The sequence below is a fragment of the Vespula pensylvanica genome, chromosome 3 (assembly GCF_014466175.1).
Source record: "Vespula pensylvanica isolate Volc-1 chromosome 3, ASM1446617v1, whole genome shotgun sequence".
Lineage (NCBI taxonomy): Eukaryota > Metazoa > Arthropoda > Insecta > Hymenoptera > Vespidae > Vespula > Vespula pensylvanica.
In genome coordinates, this window is record NC_057687.1 from 1,023,619 (window position 1) to 1,043,151 (window position 19,533).

General features: G+C 30.9%; 2 protein-coding genes across 9 annotated transcripts in view; one reads left to right on the forward strand and one right to left on the reverse strand.

Annotated features, from left to right (window-relative positions):
• Positions 1-19,533, forward strand: part of LOC122627550 (teneurin-m) — a 674,747-nt gene that overhangs the window by 149,153 nt on the left and 506,061 nt on the right. The gene's annotated exons all lie outside the window — the stretch shown is intronic.
• Positions 6,316-11,739, reverse strand: LOC122627552 (sialin-like). The gene is made up of 6 exons (XM_043808733.1): positions 10,806-11,739; positions 10,237-10,519; positions 9,164-9,749; positions 8,929-9,061; positions 8,514-8,755; positions 6,316-7,959 (listed from the first exon to the last, which is right to left on the reverse strand). Coding segments are annotated over exons 1-6 (1,413 nt in total). The 5' UTR covers positions 10,807-11,739; the 3' UTR covers positions 6,316-7,791.

The window sequence follows — 19,533 nt, forward strand, 5'->3', positions numbered from 1 at the left end:
GAGAGAGAGAGAGAGAGAGAGAGAGAGAGAGCAAGAGAGATAGTAAAGGGAATTTCGATATGTACATTCGGCCATCTGCGCGACCTCAATAGCACTGCAAGCACGAGCGACCGAAGAATACATTGGGAAATCGAAATGGATAGCTCGAAAGAATAATTTCTACGTGAGCGATCGTTTAATCATTAGAGTACACGATAGGAATATCTACATATATCTAAGAATCAAACACATAATCGGTTTTTAATTAATATATATCTATTTAACAACGTTACTTGTTAGAAAAGATAAAATTATACGATTTGATTTTTATCACTTGCCACGCATTAAACTGCAAGGATATTTCAGAGAAAAAAGATTAATGTTTAAATAATTTTTTTTTATTTTTTTAAGAGATTTAAAAGTATTTAAACAGTATAATATATATATATATATATATATATATATATATATATATATTCACATAGGATGTCGTACGTAACTGGAACAGCTCTGTACCTTTTTTAAACGGTTGAAAATAGATAAAAATGTTACAAGTCAAAGTTAAATGTTATCAAATAATGCAGAATATAATTTTATGTACTTTCATGCAATGGTGCATTAAACAAATGCAACTGCACTTTTCTTTTTAATGGAAACATATATTTATTATTTTTCTAACGAATAAATTATCCTAACATATAGGTTTAAGGTATGTTAAAACTTTTATGTAGAGCATAAAAACCGCATCAACCGCATAATCAAAATATGATGGAAAATATAGTTATTCATACGAAAAGAAAGTGCAGTTGTATTATTCTGATACACCGGTATATATAAGTGCATAAAATTATTTATATATTATGTAACATTTAATACCATTTACCTTTGACTTATAACATTTTTTCTATTTTTAACCGTTTAGAAGATACAGCCTGTTCTAAATTAACTGGGTCACCGTGGAAATATATATATATATATATATATATATATATATTATATATATATAATATATATATATAAAATAAATGTAAGACAGGGATGTGATATAGTTTTATCTGACCTAGTTAATATAAATATAAATAAAATGGTACACTTTTAAACGCAATACTTTCACATTTTCAATCTTTAACCTTTTCATATTTTGATACTTTTCATATTCTGACCTTTTACTTTTTCACAATTTCTTAAGATTGGTTTAGATACGTCCAATAATTTAATTGAATAGTGAGTAGTAAGTTAGTATAAGTTTAGCAAACTAAACTACTTAAGAATTAGCACAGTTCAGCTTTCGAAATTACAGAAGATGGACAGAAGTCGTAATCGTACCCCTTCTAAACGAAATGCGACACCCAGTGAGTAGTGAGGAAATTCTACTCGACTAGGAAAATCTAGAGAAATGGATCTACTCGACTAAATCGTTTTACTAAACTATTCCACTAAATTTTACTGTTCGCACACGGTGCGTTACTAAATTGCTCACCACTCGACTAAATTACTGAACGTGTTTGAACCAACCTTTATTAACTACCTCTCTTTCGATTTCGTACAATGTTATTCATTGCGTTCATATGTCATGCATTTATTCGTTAATAATGCGTTAAAACAATACTATTTGTATAATAAATGTGTAAAAACTAGCACGACATTTTTCTAACAAGGAAACTTCATAACGTATTCTGAAACTTTTATCTAAATTTGGAAGATAATCAATCAAGTGATATTTTATAATATTTCTTGTCTATAAAAGATCATTTCTTTTTCTAATCGATCTTTTCACTTTGATATTTGAAGATCATCGAATAGAATTATTTTGATATCATCAGTGTCGGTGAGAAAAATGAAATTGTTTTTCTTTACGATATCGTTGAAAAACCTATTTTAGATTTCATTTTAAAAAAATTGTTTGCAGCGCGTATTATGTAATTAAGTATCAAAAAATTGAAATATTATTTGACACAAAAGTTTGTTTTTCTTTTTACAGGTTTTAACTTATCACTTATCTTTTATACACATTCAAAATAGTTTTCTTTTGTATTTAAGTCTGAAATAAAATGTCTTTTTTATTTTTAATATCATGTCTTTATGTTATATAGAAGATCTATGTTACATATATTTTCATCTCAAAGATGATTATATTTATCGATATTATTTAATATTTTTAGTGAATTTAAATACACAAGTATAAACAAATAATCATATTATTTTTATTAATTTATGTTCTTTTTTTTTTTTTTGTTATTTTCTTACATTTGTTTCGTTCAATTTTCAATGTTATAATTGACTGTAAAAAATTGTAACTACTTGATGGTTAAGAGTTATCCAAGATCGATTTAGATGCAAAAAAAAAGTATAAATGCAAATATTACGTTTACACTCCAGAGAATATTGTCACTATTAATTCTGTTTTCCAGTAGACTCTAGATGTTCCTATTATCTGTCGAACTTTACTTTCCAATATCACATTGGATAATGTCGTTAATTTCCATAAGTATCACATAGGTTTTATACATAGATTATCTCCGAGTATTTCATTTTAATCTACACCCATATTACTTATAAATATGTTATACGGATTATTGCGTAGAATTGTTAACAACAATAAATAAATTTTTTATTTAAATGTTTTAAGCGTTCGATATTTTAACTTCGTACATTTTAACAAAATTCAAGAAATAATAGATATTTATATAAATCTTTTTATTTATTATATTTATTCGCATTGTATATTAACCAGAATGTCAGAAACAATTTTCTATCAGATCTATAATAAATACTAATAAAGCAAGTGTGAACGAATATTCATTATAATAAGATAAAAAAGTAATAACGATTCGATGCTTATACCTTGCAATGATCTTCCTATCTTCGTTGAAATTAAATTATCCTTGGAAAATTATCAAATATCGAATAATAGAACAACAATTTTTCATGTAATAAAATAAATATTAATAATAAAACAATCAATATAATATATACAATTAAAAATAAAATAAAATATTGCTTTACGTTGAAATATATTAGAAAAATATTCTGAATATAGAGAAAACGCATAATTAGTAAAAAATGATGAAAAAATAAAATCAAAAACTGTTTATGATTTTATCAAAATCAATTATCATTAAACCATCTCTGTCTTTTTCTCTCTTCCTTCCTCTTTCTACTATTACTAAAATACTAAGTTAAATTTTTTATTATTTCCTCACTTTACATTTTACTTTTCCTAACGATACCAACAATATAAACAAAATCGAAGACGATTCGACGATCTTCAAATCTCAAAATAGAAAAATTCATTTTTCGAAAATAAATAAATATTCAACAGTATACGTTGAAAACATTAAAAAAATCTCTTAACTCATCGTTACCCACCATAATTGAAGATGCAAATGAGTATTATACAGTTATGGCCTTCCTTCGTAGGCACGAAACAGCTTCGTTAATTTCAACGAAGGTGATGCATAAAAAAAAAAAAAAAAAGAAATAAAACAGTAAAGAAAAAAAATAAAATAAAAGGAAAAAAAAAAAAAGAGGAACGAAAGAAGAAACAATTGGAATAATTCTATTCGAGGTCGAGAAGGTCCGAATACATGTAAATGATTGTAGAAGCGAGTGTTTGAACGACAAGGCCTTTCCGGTCATGCCTATGTACCTACCGCGGCAATAATTGAAGCGACACACGAGTGCAATTAAATTGGAAGTTCCACGAGGAGGAAGAAAGGAAGAGGAACGTGGATGACGCCTCACGTCTCTCACTCTCATCGTTTTCCATGGATGCACGTGCACGGTAGATTCAAGTGAGAGCACGTGACACATCGAGACCTTAATAGCGCTGTCTCGAAGGGATTTGTGGTTTGGGAAAAGGTTTTAAGGGTCGTCCTCGAGTGACTCTTAACAGCTGCGCTTTCTGACTCTACATCGTCGATGATGCTACACGGAAACAGAATCATCCGACACGTTCTTTTTCTTTCCTTTCTCTTCTTCTTTCTCTCTTTTTTTTCTTTTTTTTTCTTTTTTTTTTTTTTTTGCTTCGTTGATACCAATAACCTAGTTTCTCTTTAAGGAACTATTAAAAGAACGATCGATTTCGTTAAATAAAATTACTCTCCTACGTTAATTGCGAATGTACGTAATTTAATAGTCTCTTTATTATGATACAAACAGTAGGAAATATCTTCGTATAATGTAGTTTAAAGATTAATTAAATATATAAAGTCTCTGTAGATCGTCGTTTAATTCGAATTGCAAATTTCATTTAACACGGTACAAAGTAAAGATGTAATAGGAAAATTGCATGTATTATTTTGTATAAGACGAATCACATAATTCGATCAATTTCATTATTTAGTAACCTTTCTTTCAAAGATTCTCTTTCGCGGAGTGTTTCTTTATAAATCTATTTTATTCTCATTGCCATAATCAATCATCTTGAATATAATCAAGCAAGTTTAGTATTTTCATTTCATATACTTAATTAAAGATTATTCTTACAAATTCATTCATCTACAATTAACGTTTCTCGAGATCGTCAAAGTCGGGATACAATTACATCGTTATAAATAAAATTAAAAAGCAATAAAAAGAAAACGGAGAAAATTATTAAGAAATAATACGATTCGAGTAAGTCGATGGATAAAAAAGGAAGAAACGAGAGAAATATTTGTTGATTCTTTCGTAGCACTTTCGGAATAGTTTGGATTTCTTCAAAGAATCGAAAATATCTTGGTTAGACTCGTTGAAAAAGGAATATAGAAGCGATGTAATACTTGGAGAAAAAAAAGAAAGAAAGGAAACAAGAAAAAGAGAAAGAAAGAAAGAGAGAGAAAAAGGAAAGAAAGAAAGGAAAGAACGAACGAATGAAAGGCAGCCGCTGCGTGGACATAGTTTTGAATAGAGTGCACTCGACCTTTCCTACTCGGGTTCAACATACTTTCGTCGTCTCTAACCTCCGTCTAGAGTACGTCGTACGCGCGAGCTCTTATTAAACGTGGCGATTTATCGCTAGTAATAACGGTGCGGTCTGCTGGCGTTGCTCGTCGGTGAAGCCCTCTCTCTCTTTCTCTTTCTTCTCTCTTCTCGAGAATGAACGAAGAAGGAAGGAAGGAAGGAAGGAAGGAAGGAAGGAAGGAAGGAAGGATGTAGAAGGAGCTAGAGTAAGGGTTTATTCCTTGGAAAAGCGTACAATGTATAGAACAAACACATACCCGACTAACTGTACATGCACACATACTTCTGATCAGCCGACATAAACGTACTCCTACGATTCCACGTGCGTGAGTCCTCAAGTAGATTAACAATTTCTGACATTTTAGTGCCTCTCTCGGATGCGTTAACGCCACTTCAAGTAGCGAAACGCGGCCCCTCCTGACTGTAACGAGCTCCAGGATTGATTAACCGTCTCGTTGCGCGACCCGCACCTCGTCCGCCGTCCACGTGGATTCTAAGCAAACGAGTTGCCCTTTTACCCTACGTCTCCTAACCTTCTCGCTCTACTCTCGAGGATCGTAATTAGCGCGTGATTAATTACTTCACTTTTTTAACGTCTCTCTGAGCCTATACTTTTTTTGCACTTTTTCTATCATTTCTCTTTTTTTTTTTCCTCTCTCTTTCTCTCTCTTTCTCAGGTCAATAATATTTTTCTTATTTTGATTCTACTTGATATTATTTGTTAAAAGAAATAACGTTGGTTACATATTAAGTAACTACGGATAAAATTCCTAAGCGTGGAATTATAATGATATGAACCTTTGAATACGGTCATTAACGTTCTACCCGTTGAGGCAGTTGTAATTAAAATAATTTTCGAGTATACTCCAGAACGACGACGGCAGGTGCATTCCCACGTGTATATCGACGAGCTAAAAGCCCGCAGAACCAGAAAGGGTCACCTGCTATATATGATCGGGTTAAGGAGCCGAATAAGCATTATTCATACGCTGAGAACGTTTATCCTTAAGTTATTCATCTCATGAATTAGTGAACACGATGAGGAAGCCCCTACAGAATTCGTCTATCCCTAGGACCACCTAGTAAAAAGACCAGTATCATAATTTTAACTTAGGAAAATTCTCTTCTATCATTGTCTTTATTTATTATTCGAGTTCTTCCTTTCGAAGGCATGATTTTTTTGTTTCACTTTTCTTCTGAATGATTAAATCGTATTAAATCATTTTCATCGATTAAATCGAATTAAATCGATCGATATAAAAAGGACGAGTTTCTTCGGAAATAATTTTAGTTCTATAATCAGATTCACACGATTATAATTTTTCAATCATTTCTAAATTAATCCTTTCGTAATTAAATCGAACTAAAACGAGAAAAATAAATACAATTTTCTTAAGATTATGTGAGATTTATTAAATTCTACTTTAACATAGTTATTTATTCAACAACAGTATATAATTCTCTCTTCTATAACGATATAATAATTCTCTTCTTTTTTTTTTTTTTATTTATAACGATACAATTGTATTCCGACTTGGACGATTTCGTCGAGAAATATTAATTATAAATGAATGAATTTGTAAGAAAAATCTTTAATTAAATATATGAGATAAAAATACTAAACTTGCTTGATCATATTCAAGACGATTGATTATGGCAATGAAAATAAAAAAGATTTATAAAGAAATTCATAATGGATGAACAAAATTTATAGATCTTTTGCGGTAACATGAAAGAAAAAAAAGACATCAAATTTATCTTTTTTTCATTTCCTTTTTTCTTTCCGATAGAGTGTCCGTGTTAAAAAATTGTTAATTTCCAAATGTTAAGAGCCTTCGAAAATTCGTGACTCGTGAAGAATAAGAGAGCTAGGTAATATATAAAGGAAAGAGGAAATGACTCGACGCTGCCACGTTAGTCGTGTCGACGAGGCCGTCTATATGCTGGAAATAGATTACAAACGTAATATTTCAGCCTCCATAAATATTCCACACGTCGTGAGACGTGGTTCTTCTTTCGAGAAAAGAGCCAACCTTCTCCTTGTCTCCTTTCCACTTTATCCCGACAAGTATTTTCCATGAACACGAGGCGTCACTCAGAGTCGGTTGGGTTATGGCACGATCTAATTGGAATAAAAGAGATTTTTGTAGGTGGTGCAACCTAATTGCCACCGTCTTTCGTCATTATGGGTGGTCTCTCTCTCTCTCTCTCTTTCTCTTTTACTCTTTTTCGAAATACTCGCCATATCATTCTTTCGCATCTTTCGGTAACACTCCTAGCAGATTTTGGAATGTGTCTACACTCGTCTACACTCGTCGACGTCTAATTTGTCCTCTATGTCTTCTGTCTTCCTGTTTATTTTGTTTTTCTTTATCTTCTTTTTCCTCGTTTCTTTTTACGTAATAAAACAAACACGTTAAAATCTTTCTGAATAAAACGATTTCATATTTATAAAAAAATTGTAACATTACATAGATCGACGTACAGTGGTATGAAATATTGTTTCAAACGACAAGCAGCAATATTGTAATAAAATTAATAACAAGAGAATGTTTTCAATCGAATATCTTATCTAGAAAATATCATCGAAAGGTCGATATATTAACAATTTTTATTAAAAATATATATTAAAAAGATCTATCGATCGAATCATATATTAAAATCGCAAAATTGCGGTTATATGTTTTTACATAAAAGAAGAAAAAGAAAAATAGAATCATCGTTCCTTTTCTGTAAATAAACATATTAAAATGTATACACGTATACTTTTTAAAATCAGCGTCAAATTTTTTGTAAATATTCTATCTCATTCTATCGACCTTGTTTGCAATGATTTTCATAAGTAACAGACGTAAATACAAAATTCATTTAAGTCCTTTCCCGGCGTTCTCCCATCTGTTCCAAATTTGTGTCTCCTGATTCTGGATAATTCCATGGTTGAATTTTTGCGGAACCGAAGGTAACAAATATTAAGAAGGCAAGAAACTGAGCAATGACGGTTATCCAAAAAACGATTCTCCAGCGTGCAAACGTATGCTACATGAAACAAATTAGAAAAGAGTATTAAAGAAAAAGACAAAAAAAGTCATACATGTATATCATTAAAAATGATAATCGATCAGTATCATTATAATTTACTAATTATCATTACATATAAATAAAATTGATATATTAAGTGTAACTTAATTGTAATGAAAATTGTAATTAAAATTATATATAAATTTACAATTCAAATCCTCGCAAAGATAAATATATTTCTCTTCGCATAAACAAAAATGAAAATTTTTTCAAAATTTTCGACGATCGCGATAAGTGATATTAATAATTAATACTTACTACGTTTATATAATTTTTTAAACGTGCTAAGAAACATTATGAAAAGGATTGAACGTGAAAATGTAAAATTTTATCATTAACGTTCTACCTCTCTCTCTCTCTCTCTCTCTCTCTTTCTTTCCCTTTTTCTCTTTTTCTTTTTAAGAAGAGATACGATCGAAGAAAAGAAAGATCGAAGGCGGAGTTAGTTCGGCCTTTTCGATGTTTGCTATTCGTGAAGTATCTAACGACTTTTAAAGCATTTCTATACTCACTCCTTCTTCCATTAAAGCGCCCACCAACGCTGGTAAGATGAACGCTGAAATTGTTCCAGGTGTATTCGTTATTCCCATAAGAATACCGGCGTAATTCGGTGCCAAATCGTTTTGATTACAAAGATGACCAACGAAAATAGCTCCACAAACAACGATACTTAGAACTAATAAAACCGTCGCAATTATACGACGACATCCACTATACATAATTATTATGAGAAAAATACCAGGTGGAACAGCACCTGTACAACAGATTTAATCAATATCATTCATCGTTTATCCCTGATTTAATAGATATATATCTATAAAGAATTTTTCTTTCTTCATTTCCCATCATTATTTTTACAAATCGAATTAAATCGAATACGTAAATAAGTAAAAGAAATAATTAAAAGATTTGAAGGACGATACTCACTTATGAAAACAGCAATTTTTCTTGCCGTCGTTTGCGACCAGATACCTTTATTTCTACCTGCATCTAATGCTTTACCAAGGAGCGGATTAACTATGGCGTTCATTAAATATGGGGAACAAGTGATCATCGCATTCTGGAAAGGAAAAGAAAGAGGATTAATCGATCGATCGGTTGATTCTAACGATGATAAATCTAATATGTAACGTAATTAAATCCGATCTTAAGCGATACTCACGGATTGAATATCATATCGAAGTATTTTGTTCATGTAAAGTGGCATTTGAGTGAGTAAGAAATACCAACAAAAGTTTCCGAGAGTATTGGTCCAGATAAGTGCCCAGAATGGTACAGAAGTAAAGATTGCTTTCCAAGGGATCTTCATTTTTGATGATTGTGGTGTTCGATGGCCATACGTTGTGATTAATAGTGTTCTTTCTTCTTCGGTTATGAATTTTTGATTTTCCGGAGAATCCTCGAAAAAACAATAGAAAACTATACACCACAATAATGGGAGTATGCCATGAATATAAAACACAGCTTCCCATCCTAGATCTTTCAAGATTAAGCCAGATGTCAGAATCGATATGACAGTTCCTAGAGATGTTCCAGCGTAGATTATCCCAACCCACATACTCTTTTCCTCGTAAACAACCCATTTTCCCACCAGAACGTTCACTATTGGAAGATTAGCAGCACTCATAATACCCATAAAAAATCTCACGAAGAGTAGAAGTGACAAAATGCTTGCACAAATTGGCACGAGGATCGTTAGAATTGAATTGGCTAACACACATATCAATAACACTAGCTTCGTGTTAAATCTATAAAACAAAAAGAAATATTAAAACGTAAAAGTTTGTATCGATTTTTATTATCATTATCATTATTATGATTTATTTATACTACATCCTCTAATATATTGATTACTTCTGTCGAAGGACACATTTTAAAGCTGTTAATTGGTTATCGTGTAAATAAATATTTGCATTGACTATAACTAATAAATTATTCGTTAGGAAACTTTAAATATCGTTTATTTGTACGATACGTAATCTATAAAAATACTTCGTGTTTCTCGTAGCACAAGGAAGGTCTATTACCGAAGTTAAAGATTCTTTTCTCGTAGATCTCATGACTGGTTAATAAGCTGTATAATGAATTCCAAGAAATGATTTGTTTCTTTTCCTTTTTCCTTTTTTCATAACGAGGAAAAAAAATAAATCACATATTTTTGTAAATAATATTCCAAGCTCAATTACGATCCGATTAATTAAGAAGAGTAAAAATTGATTTATTATAATAACTTACCGATCGGCGAAATATCCTGAAGGAAACATTCCAATGAGATATCCTGCGAAATATATACTAATAACAAGTCCTTGCTGAGTGGTCGACCAATGAAATGGTCCTTCCATATCCGTAATTTGCTTTACAGATACATCTCCAAATTCAGGACACTCGTCTGACGCTACGGATTTTTCAAGTTTCACCATACCAACTATAGCTATTGCTATATTGACCTTGAGACCGTAGATGATCATGTTCGCAATGCAAAGCATTATTGCGAAAAGGTATCGAACTCTTTTAAACACTATCAACAAAAATATTTAACAGATATATATATATATATATATATATATATATATATATGTATGTATGTATGTATGATATAATAATATGCAAAATAAGATAAGTATCATTCAATAATAAGAAAAACTATCACTCAACTTAATATAATAAATTGAAGGTTAAAAAACGTCGAATATCCGTTTACTTCCCCTATCTTTCCTCTACCGACATATTCCCTCGTAAAAATAATTTTATAATTTCCATGCACGATTAATAAATATCAAATTACTAAATATAACGAAGCTTACTTGTTTATACGATGTCTTCTCAATGTATCTTTCAAAAATCTTTCGTAGTTGTTTCGATTATCTTGAAAGATGGCAAACCATATCGATACTCGCGGGTCTTGTTTCAATCTCTATCTTCGACAGATCGAAATTAATGATCACACTTCTTTGCAATAAGAAATCGAGCGTGATATGACTATCGAACTATAACTGCATGAAGAGACAAATGTTTAGTTTCTTCTCCATGTATCTCGTAATTGATGGTCGTCCTTGTATCTTCATATTATCATCGCGAGATTAGATGGCTTTGCAGATGAAAGAGAGCAACAGAAAGAGAGAGAAAAAGAGAAAGAGAGAGAGAGAGAGAGAGAGAGAGAGAGAGAGAGAGGCAAACAAAGATGGTCACGATATGATAGAGTACACTTTCGGTCTCGTTCTGTGGCAGTCGATATTGTGAGTGTCAAAGAGAGCGCACGCGCGTACGTTTATAATTAATTCCCAGCGTGGGAACCTTCAAAGAAAGGAAAGAACCACTTGTTTATACGTCGCGATAAATGGATTCGGTTCATCGAATAATATATTTACAACTTATTCGTCGATCCCTTGATTATTTTGATTACACCGTAAACAGTCGCCGAAAAATAAAGAAAGAAAAAATTGTTCATACGAATCGTTCAGTGACCTTCAGATAATTGGTAAATTTATAAGAGATTTTATTTCTACTGTACTTGATAATATCGAAGTAGTTATTCACAATCACGTCTCATTATTTATCGGATTAATGAATATTTATTGAAGAAGTTTTTTTTACACGACCTCCTTATATTTATTTCGTATTCCTAGCGTTTGAATAATCCATTTCCTTTGTAATCCTTCTATTCATTGTCTATTGTTCGGTGTATACGTAATTTGAAGACTTTCAAAAGTGAATGATAGTTTTGTGCGTATGTACACATGTTTATATATATATATATAATTATTTATATGCAACGAATGATGTAGGAACTCACGAAGACGAGTTTTATGAGCAACGAATTATCGTCAAATAAATATTTATTCCTATGCACTTTATCTATCTCATAAAAGCTACATCCGTTTGTAACACATACGTAATCCTGTCTTTATCATATCCCATCGTAAGAGAAAATTTTATCGAATAAATATGAATATATACATAGCTACATGTATACAACTACGTACCGGGTGTACCAATTTAATTGAATATGAAAATTAATTGAAAATCATCGTATTGATTTTTCATTATTAATAAATATCGAAATTATTTTCTTCTTTCGCGTGATTTAAAACATTCTGATTTTTCTTTGATCACTATCATTTTGCGTAATGATGAAATTTTTAAATAAATATAAATGATCGAGTTATACACGGTTCACACTGTATATATGCGGAAATTTTCTGAGAAAAGAAAACTTTCTTCGATCAACAATGATCATGCGATAACAAAAGGTCGTAATAAGTCACCGATCCGTTCAGCGTTGATAAATATTTCAGTATTATTATATTATCCATCTCGTGTTCTGAGTCGCGTATTTTTGTTTTTTTTTTTTCTCTTTTTTTATTGTATCTTGCGAAACTTGATAAAAGAACATGATCTCATCATGGAAGAATATATTCAACGTGAACGGTGAAGGCCGAAGGAATCCTCTCTGAAAAGATAATAAAATTATTACATTCGTTGATAGTAAAAATGTATTTTAAAAGTGGGTATGTACGTTCCAATCGAAACGGAAGATGATAATAAATTAAAAAGCGGCGATTTTATTAATTAGGCTTTTATATATACGATGTCTATGCATACATCATCGTGCATCTCTTTCTATTTCTTTCTCGTGTTTTGGATTGCCTTATGTAATTAAAAACTGTAAATAACGTATACGATTAGAAAGGAGAAAGCGAGTGAGTATTATAAATGATGATTGAAACACTAGAATGAAAATAAATTAATGGACAATGTCAAAGTGATACGATAAAAATGAAACTTTTGTAGATCGAAAAGTAAAACAGGAAATATTATAATAAATTTAATATTTCGTATGCGAAGAAAAAAAAATTATAAAACGTGTAGATCGAACTATGAAATTTTCAATTGATCGTGTATAAAATCGGCGAAGAAATTTAATATATTAAATAAAATAGAAATATTGTAAAAAATTTAATACCTCGTATGTGAAGAGAAAAAATGTAAAAAAAAAAAAAAAACATGTCGATCGAACTATGATTTTTCAAACAATCGTTTATAAAATCGCTGAAGAAATTTAATATATTATATAAAATAGAAATATCGTAACAAATTTAATATCACATATGTGAAGAGAAAAACATGATAAAACATGTTGATCGAACTATGATTTTTCAAACAATCGTAAATAAAATCGTAAACAAATTTAATTATTTAATCTCTATTAGATACTTACTTTTCAAATATAAACGATACGAGCGTAGAACGGAAATTTTCTAAAATTATTTTGCAAGTATTTATATTATCGATCGAGCTTCGGCATACTAATAGCTTACACTATGGAATAACAAAAAGAAATAAAAGCTTGTTATCCACGCAAGGCCAGTACGTTTCTTATCTAAACACGTTTCATATACGATTATTCAGCGGTTGTTCGCGTAAATTCTGCTTTCATCGTATATATAGCCAACAACAGCTCGTGAGTTCTTTGTAATAAATGTTTGAACGTTCGATCGGCTACTTAATATTTATGGAGTGAGGATAATAGGATGCCTCCACCGGTGGGTCCACGTCCAAACGGATGAAAAACGTTCTCGAGAATCTCTCGGACTCTTTTTTCTTTTTTTTTTCTCCCACTACTTTTCTCGTCTACTCGTCCCACTCTTTTCTCGTTTACACCAACGCAAACGTATCTTCAACATCCGTCGGATGTTGGAAATTATATTTCAGTGACTCGTATCGTTCTTCCTGGACCGAGATAAAAAAATATTCCATGAGATGATTAAACGCACCAATTATTATTATATATTTTATTTTTGTTTCGGGGACTAAAAGTTTATCGGTAAAAAAAAAAAAAAAAAAAAAAGAAAAAGAAAGAAAAGGAAAGGAAAGAAGATAGACTTTTAAATATTTATTATACCGAAGAGATCGGAGAATAGATTACTTCTACCTGTTAATCCAAGGTCAAAATATTTTTCACCGTCCATTACTCTTTACACGAAGTGACAACAGATCGGCAGACGTGACAAAATGTTCCTCGAGATGAAGGTAAATAAAAGATGAACCGTCATCCTTCTAAATTCGGATTCATTCCGCTTGTTTTGCTCCCTTCCTAAAATCTTTTCATCCTACTGTTCAAAAGATTCCGTCTCATTAAAGAAGAATTCGTTCGGAGTGCTACTAAAAAATCGTTTAGTACCGGTAATGATCTCACCATATGTTTACAAAATAAACTATCAATATAAAATAACAAAAATAGATACATATAAACGTTCATAAATCCTTTTATACATTGCTAAAGCACTTAACATGGTCAAACTGTTATCAAATCGCGTTTTAAACAATACCCATTATCGTATAACAATAATAATAATAAAAATCAATAATAAAATTATTAATATATATATATATATTATTGATATATTATTATTGATTTATTATCAATATATATTAATATATACAATATAATATCAATATCAAAATTCAATATCGGATTTGGTTATTTAGAAATAATACATTAAATTCTATAATCATTTAAGATTCTCACAGATTAATAAAGAAACATTTTTAAGCATTATGAAAACCGGACCAAAGCTCGAATCTAAATTAAAAGGAAAGATCTTGACGATAAAAGTGGGACAGAACAATGGTACTTTCGTTGCTGACCGATTAGATACAAGCAAGGCTCGAAAAGCTACCCACTGAAACCGGTTTCGAGAGGATTCAGAAGGGCAACCCTCGAGGCGCCGCATTGTACAGCAAAGCCGTTCAACTATTTCTCGAGCCTTTTGACTTCGACCCGCAATGTAAACATAGCCAAGTACCTTCTGAATCGAGCGACTTCTAAACGACGACGAAGACGAAGATGAAACGAAGACGAAGATGATGGCTTTTTAACTTTCACAGTACTCTCTCTCTCTCTGTCTCTTTCTCTGTATCTCTCTCTCTCTCTCTTTCTATCTCTCTATCTCTTTCTTTCTTTCTTTCTTTCTTTCTTTCTTTCTTTCTTGCAGGAAGGAATACCAATTAGAAGTTTCTGTTAATAAACGAGACCAGACGAGCTCGTTCTGCTTCCAAGTTTTTCGACCTTGGACTCTTATTTGTAGGCCGACCACCCACGATGAAACAGACCCAATGATCGCCTACTGTGAACATCCTCCACAATCATTATTTCTGCTCTTCAGAAGATTCCCTAGTATCTTGAAACGTTATTAATTATCATTGATAACGTATTAATTCATCAATGATATATTCTATCGATGTTCAAACCATTTTTTCGTCTTTTTATCATGTGGCTATATAAGTGTCTGTAATTATCAATTCGGCGGTCAAACGTGTTCGAAATTATTAATCGTCGACTGTATCGAAAAACTCGATTCGATGATTCGATATTAGTTTAATAATAATAATAAATATCGCTATTATCAATCTTGTTGCATGAATCCGTAATAATAAAATCGAGAAAAAATTAATAATATTAAGTAATCGTGTTCTTATCTTATTTCAATAATCTTTTTGAATAACGATGAGATATTCTCAGGATATGTTGAAAATAATTTCAATAACTCGTTCTAACAGTTTAAATGTTACGGCCAGTATTATTTTATTATCTATCATAGGATTTATCATTGAATCAGATTTATTCCCGTTGTTGTCTCCTTGATATCGAATATTATTAAGACATCTTTTTGGTTGAAGGGAAACGAAATTATGATTTTTATAGAAGAAAATTCATAGATAAACTGGAAAGACGGACGAATGGAAGACGTGATGAAATTGTACATGTTCGCACGATCGTAAAAGAGACCTAGACGAAAAGATAGAGAAAGACAGACAGACGGAGAGAGACAGAGAGACAGAGAGACAGAGAGAGAGAGAGAGAGAGAGAGAGAAAGAGAAAGAAAGAATGGCTGATATATGCTCACATTAGTTATACGCAAGATGTATGAGTTTCTGCGGCGTCACTCTCCAGTCTCCCACTGTCAGATTCTAGCGCATTTCGTCTAACCCTCCCGACATAATCGGGACGACCCATATTTCCTCACCGCAATGCGTCAACCTCCACCCCTAGCGATTCCGTTTCGTACCTTCATTTTTCACGAGGTACCATTCTGCGAACCACCCTCGTAACCATCCTCGTACGATCTCGCGCTGCCCAAATTCACCTTTCGTGTCGTCGCGACTTCTTCTTTATCCGTTTCTCTCTTTCTGTTTCTTTTTCTTTTTAACAGTTACAGTAGACATCATTCTGCTTTCTCTCTTTTCCGTTCATATTATATATATACACATAGAATAAAATATTCGTATAAATATACACACACACATATATATATAAAATATATATAGAATAAAATATATATATACAGTTATATATTTTGTATGTAAAATATATATATATATATATATATATATATATATATATATAGAACAAAATGCATATTTCTTTTATCAGATACTTCTTTCCTCTTAATTGTATTTTACGTATAAATTTAGATCAACAAATATGCTTCGAACGATCGAACATGTAGATGTAAGAATCTCTCAGTGGTAATTACATTTTCTTTTTATATCTTGTGTGTATTTGATATCTGATATTTACCGATAAATTCAGATACATATTATATAGTGAGTAATTTTATTGATTTATTAAAATCTAATTATTCCTGTAACTTAAGTGTATAGAGTAGTAAAATGAAAAATTTTTGTTCATAGTATTGTTTCAAAAATATAAATACTAGTTAGAGTTAATAAAGAGTATTATTTTATTTTGTATGCGTATATAGAATGTGTACTTATCGAGAAACGTTTCTCATTGTAGTTATTTCTATTTATAGAACAAAGTGATCAAAGTCGAAAACCTTCACCTACGTTGTACAATGGGTTTACTTTGTTAACTAAATGCTGCATATTAGTAACGTTAGTTAGATAATTACTTCAAAATAAAACTACCGAATCACGTTCATTGATTTGTTATTTAGATTTAGTGAGTGATAAATTGATTTTTATTTTTATAATTTGTGAAATTCTTTCAACGAGCCTTCGCTTCGATATAAATTGATTTTTAAATTGTTAAATATTCGTTTCTCATTTCTAATTCATAAAAATAGAATAGAAATAACGATCTATATGTTTTTTTTTTAATTATTTCTAAAAATAGTAACAACGATATATCGTCTCAAACAATTTTGTTTTACGAAGTCGGATTCCTAGACGTCTCAAAATCGAAATATGTTTCAATGAATATTTTATAAATAATAGCAAACAATAAGAGAAATGAAAGATTATGTTCTCATGAATCTCATGAATCGATGACAAGGGCGATAGAAGCGATGTGAAAAAAGAAAATGGAATGAAAAAAAGTTGCTAAAACATTGAAAATCCCTTTGATGCGTTTGAAACAATTTTGATGCGTTTATTCGATGAAAAATACGGTGAAAAATAAATACATTTTGCAAAGAAAACTAACGAAGTTTTCAAATTTATTTTTATTGCGCTCAATTTCCTAAGTTATTTTTATCGTTTAAAATATACTTGCATTTAAATAAATCATTCTATTAAATAGAATAGTTTCTTTTAATTTTCCGCATAAAAAGAAAAAAGAAAAATATCTTTATCAGACAGATTTAATATGTGAAAGATAGGAGATCCGACTTTGGAACACTTTTTTAAAATTGTTTTTTTTAAATCATATCTGACGCTTCTTCATAAATTCGAAAGTGCTTTTCACTGTAATGTTTTTACATGAATTTTGTTAATATATACTGTTATATAATTAAACGGGGAATCTTTTGTCATTAAAAAATTAATTTTAACGTTAACGTTAAGAAAGTTGTACAGAAAAAATCAATTGGAAGCCAACTTTGGTCTCCATCGTACTTTTCTCTTCATTAATTATATTACATAATTTAACTAAGAATGAGAGAATTCATTTTCATCCTTCTTGAATATAATATTACGAGTTACTCGGAAATATTTATAATATAAAACCGAAATAAAAACGAAACGTACGTAACGCTGAGAAATCGATACGTTCGGTGAAATTGTAATGCTTGTCAATCGCATGGTAACGAAGAGAAAATGTCGTTATCGAGTTTTTTTCACATTTTCTCACGCATAATGGATCCATTGTTATTGACTGTTTCTAGTTCACATTTAATTAAAGCGCGCGGGTTAGCGAATAACTGAAATTAGTGGGTCAGAGAATATTCAACGTCAAAAGAACGAAGCGTTTTATTTCACGAATACTCGGAAGAACTATTTTACTTTGTTTCATTTCTTTTTTTTCCCCGTCTTTTTTTTTTTTTTTAATAGAATTGTTTGTATAAAGAAGCGCGAATAACAAATTAACCTTAATAATTCATTTTTTATTTCTTCAATTTTCTATCAAATATTCGATAAAATACATATGTACGTGAATATGCATGAATCATTCTGCGTGTTTCTTTTTCTCTTCTTTCTCCTCCCCTTTATATCTTTTTCTTTCTCTCGTTTAATTCATTTTTTCACTTAATAATCAGCTTCGAATGAATTCGTAAAATATTTATTAGAAAAATTGTATTACTGTTATAACAGTGAAAATTAATTTCACGTACACTTAAACAAACTAATCATGACATAACTAATCGTTAGCAATCTCATCATAGCTTATTGTATGTCCGTACATTCATACATTCATTCATATGTACATAAATATGTACATACGTCTCATTTAAAGCGATCATGGTACATCAATATTACGAACGTATTATTTATTAGTTACTAGTATCAAGAGAGAAAGATAGATAGAGAGAAAGAGAGAGAACGAGAGGATATACTAATATTAATACATTACTGACACTTAAACACATGCACGAATCTATAGTACGGAATATAGAAGATTCTCGTACAAACAGTGAGGATAATTTATCGATAGATATCATTAGATATCAAATACACACAAGATATAAAAAGAAAATGTAATTACCAATGAGAGACTCTTACATCTACATGTTCGATCGTTCGAAGCATATTTGTTGATCTAAATTTATACGTAAAATACAATTAAGAGAAAAGAAGTATCTGATAAAAGAAATATGCATGAATAAAAGAAATACGAATTGTGTGTGTGCACATATGTGTCTGTGATAAAAGGAAAGACGAAGGAGAGCGAATTTCTTCGTTTTTTGATATGACACGATAGAGAGAAATAGAACGAAAGGAAGAAAGAAAGAGGAAGAGGAATATATGCACGAAGATATTATGGAGCCGATGGGTGCCACCGAACTACCATAAAACGTTTGTTTGCCCACAGAGTTTACACAGCTTTCACAGTCAACGTCGAGGCTTTCGCTCGACTCGGCTGTCGTTGAATGAAATACTAACGATGATGGATGACCAACGATCTCTTTCTCCTTTTACGTAAGCGCACGATAAAAAGGGAGACAAATAGATCGGTCGACGTACTGTGGAAAAGAAAAAGAAATAAGAGATCTTTGGTCGAGGAAATAGAGTAGATTCTTTCTCTACCTCTCTCTCTCTCTCTCTCTCTCTCTCTCTCTCTCTCTCTCTCTC

Coding starts and splice junctions, on each gene's coding strand:
- LOC122627552 (XM_043808733.1), bottom strand. Junction 9,062..9,163: donor TTCGATATGATATTCAATCC/GTGAGTATCGCT, acceptor TTTCCTTTCCAG/AATGCGATGATCACTTGTTC. Junction 8,756..8,928: donor AAAAATTGCTGTTTTCATAA/GTGAGTATCGTC, acceptor TCTGTTGTACAG/GTGCTGTTCCACCTGGTATT.